Source organism: Gossypium hirsutum, chromosome A13 (assembly GCF_007990345.1).
Source record: "Gossypium hirsutum isolate 1008001.06 chromosome A13, Gossypium_hirsutum_v2.1, whole genome shotgun sequence".
NCBI classification, from domain to species: domain Eukaryota; kingdom Viridiplantae; phylum Streptophyta; class Magnoliopsida; order Malvales; family Malvaceae; genus Gossypium; species Gossypium hirsutum.
This window is the reverse complement of record NC_053436.1, coordinates 91844090-91850672: the sequence shown is the minus strand read 5'-3', so window position 1 is coordinate 91850672 and position 6583 is coordinate 91844090. Positions and strand designations below refer to the sequence as shown.

General features: G+C 30.1%; 1 protein-coding gene across 3 annotated transcripts; it reads left to right on the top strand.

Annotated features, from left to right (window-relative positions):
* The first annotated feature begins 3322 nt into the window (after positions 1 to 3322).
* On the top strand, positions 3323 to 5946 carry LOC107893514 (E3 ubiquitin-protein ligase At4g11680). 3 transcript variants are annotated; one of them, XM_041085248.1, is made up of 4 exons: positions 3323 to 3658; positions 4198 to 4669; positions 4857 to 5238; positions 5369 to 5946. In XM_041085248.1, exons 2-4 carry the CDS (start codon positions 4275 to 4277, stop codon positions 5513 to 5515), a joined length of 924 nt encoding a protein of 307 aa, XP_040941182.1. In that variant the 5' UTR covers positions 3323 to 3658; positions 4198 to 4274; the 3' UTR covers positions 5516 to 5946. The 3 variants fall into 3 exon arrangements, with proteins under 3 accessions (XP_040941182.1, XP_040941180.1, XP_040941179.1); XM_041085246.1 differs by having other exon boundaries at positions 3323 to 3674; XM_041085245.1 differs by having other exon boundaries at positions 3323 to 4669.
* The last annotated feature ends 637 nt before the right edge of the window (positions 5947 to 6583 follow it).

The window sequence follows — 6583 nt, the reverse complement described above, 5'->3', positions numbered from 1 at the left end:
ACTAAACTTTCTATTTCAACATGACATTATGTTGATTTACGTGTTGTACGCATCAAGCCGATAAGTTATAAATACTCCCCATTACAATTGATTTTTGATAAAAAACTAAATATTTCTCATCTTTGAATTTTTATATGTGCGTATATGTTCCATTTGCTTAACCACAACGCACAAAGATAAGTGAATCCTCAAAAAAAGTTAGGAATATATATTAATTACAAGTCTCTTTATATTATTAGATGTTTTGAATGTATTGGAGATTCAATTATTACATGATTCGTGATTACCATTTTGATTCGATAGTTTTCCCGACTTTAGGGGGAGTGAAATAATAACTTGTAATGAGTTAAGGGGAGAGCAATTTGAACTAGAAGTTCAATAAGGATAACTCATTACAAGTTAACTATCAGATGCGTTTATAAACTTAATGAGAATAACCAAGTGTTATATACCATCTAATATTTTAATTTGAATCAAAGTCTCAGTAGGACAATCAGTTAGAATAAATAATAGATTGATCAGTTTCAAAGATGAAAATTCTTCTAGATGGTCATACAGTGGAGGCGGGTGCTCTAGAAGAGACTCAAGACATAACTAATAAGTAAAACTCTAAAAGAGATTAAGGTACTTAAAATTGAAGATTAAAATAATGAAAATAAGAGATCTCGATAAGTTATGTCAATTCGAAAAAATGTGGAACCAAATAATAAAAGTGGTCGATAATGATTTTGCATGCAATATTATTATTAAAATAATAAAATAAAAGGATGATCTTGAATAAATCTATTAAGAAATATATATATATGGAATAAATTGATCAAAATAGAAAGACGCAACTCGAGCACAATTAAAGTCCTGAGTTTTTGGATCAGTAGTCAAAATATCTAAATGTATAAAGCCAGTGAGGGTGCAAATGAAGTAGTTTTGCAAAAGCGGAATAAAAATATGAAGATTTTCGCTAAGTCCTGGCATTGATTGTGAAATGATATAATATTCTTTTGTTGTGGATGTAATAAACTTTAGATATATTGTTTTGACAATTCATAAAAGATTTAACTTGCGTTTAATGGTTGTTGTTACAACCTTTTATGAACCACTATATAGTAAAGTTTATATTAAAATCCTTGAAGGATTTAGGATGCAAGAAGCATATTACAATTCTCAGGAAATTATTCATTTATATGAATTAAAATAATTTGAACATATATGGTAAATAATAGTTGGAGGAGGATTATAAAATGATCCAAAATACCTATTTGTGTTTTTATAGAAGAATCATGATTAAAGTTTGCTATGATTATTGTTAAAACTCCTGAAGAGATCAAAATTATTTCCCCCAAATTTTCCTTCACTCATGACTTTCAACAGAATGGTAATATAAATGCTTAGCAAATACATTCAAAAAGTCATTTGAAAAACTATTATTCAAAATTGAATACATAAAATATGAGAAAGTATGTGATGCTTTCACGAGGGGGAGTAAATACGTGTAGTACTATTTTTTCCTTAACCAAGGTATTATCCCATTGAGTTTTCCTATAAGGTTTTTAATGATGCAACATATTATGTGTATTATAGATATGTGTACTCTTTTTTTTCACTAGGATTTTTTTTCCCACAGAGTTTTTATCTTAGTAAGGTTTTAACGAGGCACATTATCTACCAATAACATCCAAGGTAGAGTGTTATGAATATCTTATTAAGTGGATGTCCATCAAGATAAAGATAAGTTTTGATGTACTTTAAATTTTTATAGTGATTAGAAATAGATCTCTACTTCATTTATACTTCTTATGCCTATAAATAGAGACTTTGAAGAAGCTTTATAAATATTCCAATTGATCAATAAAATATGCTTTCTCTTTGCTTTCTTCTCTTTGTTCTTTACTTTCTGTCCTTTATTTTATAACAATATATATTATATATAATATATTTTTATATTAGGAATGTATTTTTTTAACTATTATTTTTTTATATTAATCGAAATAAATAATATATATTATATATAATATATATTTTTAACTATTAAAAAAAAGAAAAAGAAAATTAAAAATGTATTTTTTATATGTTTTATACTTATTTTAACCAAAAGACAAAAACATATAAATTTTAAGTTTAGTTAATGTATTTAGAAAAAAAATTCAGTTCGATTAGCGGTTAAATATTTTTATAATTCAAGTAATTTGGTCAATAGTAATTTAATTCGGTTATTAACTGAACCAACTGTTTGAATATCCCTAACATTTTGAAGCTTGTGATAAATTAATATTTGTATTGATTAACGATTTTGAGATATTAATTTTATATGAAATATCTAACCTCTTGAATTATGATTTGTAAGAAATAAAATATTAAATAATAACTTATTTTTATTTTATATTAAATTGAAAATTTTTATATAACTAAAAATGACAAGTGTTAATTATTGATGGACTCTAATAAAATTTTTAAAAAAAAAGCAATGGTTGGAGCCCATAATGGTCATTAAATATAGATAGAGAACTAATAATATTTGTTATTTATTTTTTAAATTGAATTACCATCACAAACTATATAAAATATAAAATGAAATGATGAAATATAACAAAAAAGGGTGCAAATACCTAAATTATTTACTAAATTGAGTGACTATAAAAAAAAGTAAGCAAAATTTAGCATAAAATTAAAAACATGATAAAAAAAAACACAAGCACAATTAAAAAAAATTATAGAAAATTTTATATAGAATAAAATTATATTAAGTTTAGATGAAATTAAACACAAATATACAAACCTAACCGATCAAGATCAAAATTAAATTAAGGGAGAAGCAATTCTCCTCATTTGCTAAATGTCATTAAGAGGGACTACTTCTAATTTTGAAAGTGACCATTCTCTAACCCTTGAACACATGGGCATAATAAAAATCTCTAACGTCTACATGTTGCTATTGATTGGTCAAATTCATGTCACAATAAAGGGGAACACAATTTTTTTTAATCCATCTACTTGCTTGTATACTGTAAATTGAAAATGGTGAATTCATGAATTATTTAATATTTTGTATTTTGGAATAATAGGAAATTAAAATTTGTTATCATGAATTATTGTTGAATTTGAATAGCTAGTATTTAAGCCAATAAAAAAATAGAGATGGATGTGCAAAGACTGTTTCCTAACACAAAGGAAGGATTTTGGGTTAGGAAAATACAATTTTCATGGATACCTCATGCAAATTGCATGACTTAACCAATCCAACTCTAAATAATAACCGCCCCCACATTTTTAAATAAAAAAACCATACTTGTTTAAATGGTAACAACTTTAATTTCAGTGTTGGAAAAACATAATATTGAGAAAAATATTGTGTGGGAACAACTTGGTTGGATTTGCTGATTTGGTGGCCAGCAGCACACAACAACAACAAATTATAACTAACTGTTGTACCCGCCATGATTCAAATATTTATATTATGAAAATTATACAACAACTATCTCTTTACTACTTCGATAATTAAAGCTTTTAATTGAGATTAACTCAAAGTTAAAATATATGAACAGCATATCTTTTGCTTTTATAAGGGAAAACAAAAAATAAAAGAAGAAGATTTGCAGTTGAAGGAGGAGTGCTTTGCTTTGCTTACCCAAGACACAAAAACCTCAGGGAAGTTAGGCCAAAGGTTAGCTTTCCTCCAGGTTTGCCTCTTTCTTTTCACTTGGAATCAAAGCAAAGGTTCTTTCTTTTCAGTTGATTCTTGGTCGCCATCTCCATCTTCTTTTCTTTCTCTCTCCTTCTATATATCTACTTTCAGTTTTGTTGTAAATTTCTTCATTCTAAGGCCTCTATCCTTAAATACCCATCTCAGTTTTTGTTTATGTTTGTTGCTTTTTTTGGGATGAATTCTTTGTTAATTTCGAGGGTTGCTTTGCAATCTGGAGATGGTTTTTTTTTAATGGTCTTAATTTTGTGGGTTAAGAATTAGGCCTTCAGATATGCAAGCTTTGCAATTCAACAGTTTGGTTTACTGCCTAAGTCTTTCTGGTATTTGTGTTACTACTTCAATATGATATCTAAAGAATTACAACTCCTTGTAAGTACCATATAAATCTGATTGAGAGTTTGCAAATGTTATTTGGAAATAAAGTGTGCTATATTTGTTCATTAGTTTTGAGAGTTGAAAACTGGGAACCATGAATACCAGATACTCTTTTCAACCAGATTCATTGTGTACTTCAAGCACTGCAGTTCCATTTTCATCAAATCCTCATGGAGTGGAAGAAAGAGTTGTTGTTGGTATGCGGAATAGGCCTCCTCGTGCCCCGCCTTCTTCGATTTTGATAAGAACGGCGATGAGGATATCTAGAGCAAGGTGGTTTAACCTTTTAAGAAGAGTTTTTCATTACCAAAATGGATCAAGGTCTGATCTTGGGTCCAACCCTTTCAATTCTAGCACTTGGATGATGCTGGAGTTCTTAGCTTTGGTCATTCAAATAAGCATCATAGCATTCACTTTGGCAATTTCAAATGAGGAAAGGCCAATTTGGCCTATGAGAATATGGATAGTTGGCTATGATATTGGTTGTGTCCTTAGCTTGTTACTTCTTTATGGGAATTATCATCTTCAAATAACTCAAGGAAATCGTTTTGGCCTTTCCGATATCGAACAACAGAGAACCAGTGAAGAATCAAGGTAAGCTTCTTATCATTGATTTCATCTTGCTGTTATCCATGGTTTCATAACAGAATTTTGAGGTCTAATTTTGGCATATTATATTAGCTTTTGATGAATTGGTGTATATAGACAACCTGAAGACCTTTTTGCATAAAAGTTTGGAATTTGGTTGTATGTGTATTAATGGAGATTATATAATGTTCAGGAGCTCACATTTGATGAACAAATGCCGGACTTCACTAGAGCTGTTCTTTGCAATATGGTTTGTAATGGGAAACGTTTGGGTGTTTGATTCTCGATTTCGATCCTTCCATCGAGCTCCGAATCTCCACGTACTTTGTATCTCATTGCTAGCTTGGAATGCTCTGAGCTACTCTTTCCCATTTCTGTTATTCCTACTTCTGTGCTGTTGTGTGCCACTTATTAGCAGCCTCCTAGGTTACAACATGAACATGGGTTCCATTGAAAGAGGAGCATCTGATGATCAGATCTCCAGGCTGCCTAGTTGGAGATACAAAGAAATCAACACCAACTTAGACCTCGATCATGATTTGACCTGCGACACAAGCCAGGCAAATGAAGATCCAGTAAGTCATATATATATATATACAATAATTCATGCTCATTTCTAGCTTTTCTTTGATCACATCAGTGTTTTTGTTTTAAAGATATAATTAAGTTAATGTTCCAGGCTAATGGGTCTTTTTCTTTGTAAAGGAATGCTGCATTTGCCTAGCCAATTATAAGGACAAAGAAGAGGTGCGGCAGTTGCCTTGTTCCCACATATTTCACCTTAGGTGTGTGGATCAATGGCTCCGAATCATATCTTGCTGTCCTCTTTGCAAACAAGAACTGGACAGATAGAAAACAAGAACGAGCACTGGACGTGAGTATCAAATACGAGTATGTATCGAACATGGTGACGTTCTTATATTTGTAAAAGTTTTTCCATTAATTTGGAGCATCCTTATTCTCATACTCATGTTCGAAAATCTGTCGAACATGAATATTTTAAGAAACATGAAGAGGCGAAGCGACATATATGATCACAGCTCTTTTTTCTTTTTTGGCAATATTTCTTTTTTCCTACAAAGTTCCTCCTTGATTCACTATTGTGTGAGATTTATCTGTATATTTATAAAGGTTGCTTGAGTGAGTTGTTTGTACAGTGTTCCTCACCAGTAACCGAAAACCTTACTGAAGTATATTGTTTATGAGAACACTGAAAACAGGGGCTTCCTCCTGTTTAAGAACTAACAGGATGGAGGTGGATATTACATTGAAGTTTGAAGAAATCAACTCTAATCTGTAAAATATTCCGCCTTTGTTATTTGGCTATGCTCTGCTCTTACTCCTCTAGAAGTCATTTTTTTTTTTCTGCTCATTGATGGAAGGATTGCTACATTGCACCAAATTATGTGGCATTATACTTTCTCGAGGTTGGAAGATCATTTCCAAAATTTTGTCCTTCGAGAAAAAGGAGATGAACTTTGTGTCTAATCTTTGGTTTACTGATAGGATCGTTTTATCCTCAACACTAGCTGGCTTTTTATTACAAGACCAACCTCACCTCCAAGAAAGGCCATGAATTACCCCAACCTCGATATTAAGACATGATAGCCGTCACTAACAAATATTAAAATTCGTATTTATTACAACTGCTTGAGTATTTTCAAAGTAATTAAATTCAGAAAATTCAAACCTACATTCATAAGCATAGAATATATTAAAATATTTAGTCACGTGTATTTAAATTATTCATCAAAATGTCGAGTCTAACACTTTGTAATTACCAACCATGAATTCTTAATTTCAAAAACTTTAATGATAGAACATACCTCAATATTTGGGACTTTTTATTAAAATAACCCTTTAATTTTAAATAAGTACAAAAATGACCTACTTTTTTTAATTAAACATCAAAATAACCTG

Bases quoted from the DNA above. Each gene is read 5' to 3' on its own strand.
- LOC107893514 (XM_041085245.1), top strand. From the start codon at position 4,170: ATGAATACCAGATACTCTTTTCAACCAGATTCATTGTGTACTTCAAGC. The intron at 4,670-4,856 runs GTAAGCTTCTTA...TATAATGTTCAG, and splicing joins AGAACCAGTGAAGAATCAAG to GAGCTCACATTTGATGAACA. The intron at 5,239-5,368 runs GTAAGTCATATA...TTCTTTGTAAAG, and splicing joins GCCAGGCAAATGAAGATCCA to GAATGCTGCATTTGCCTAGC.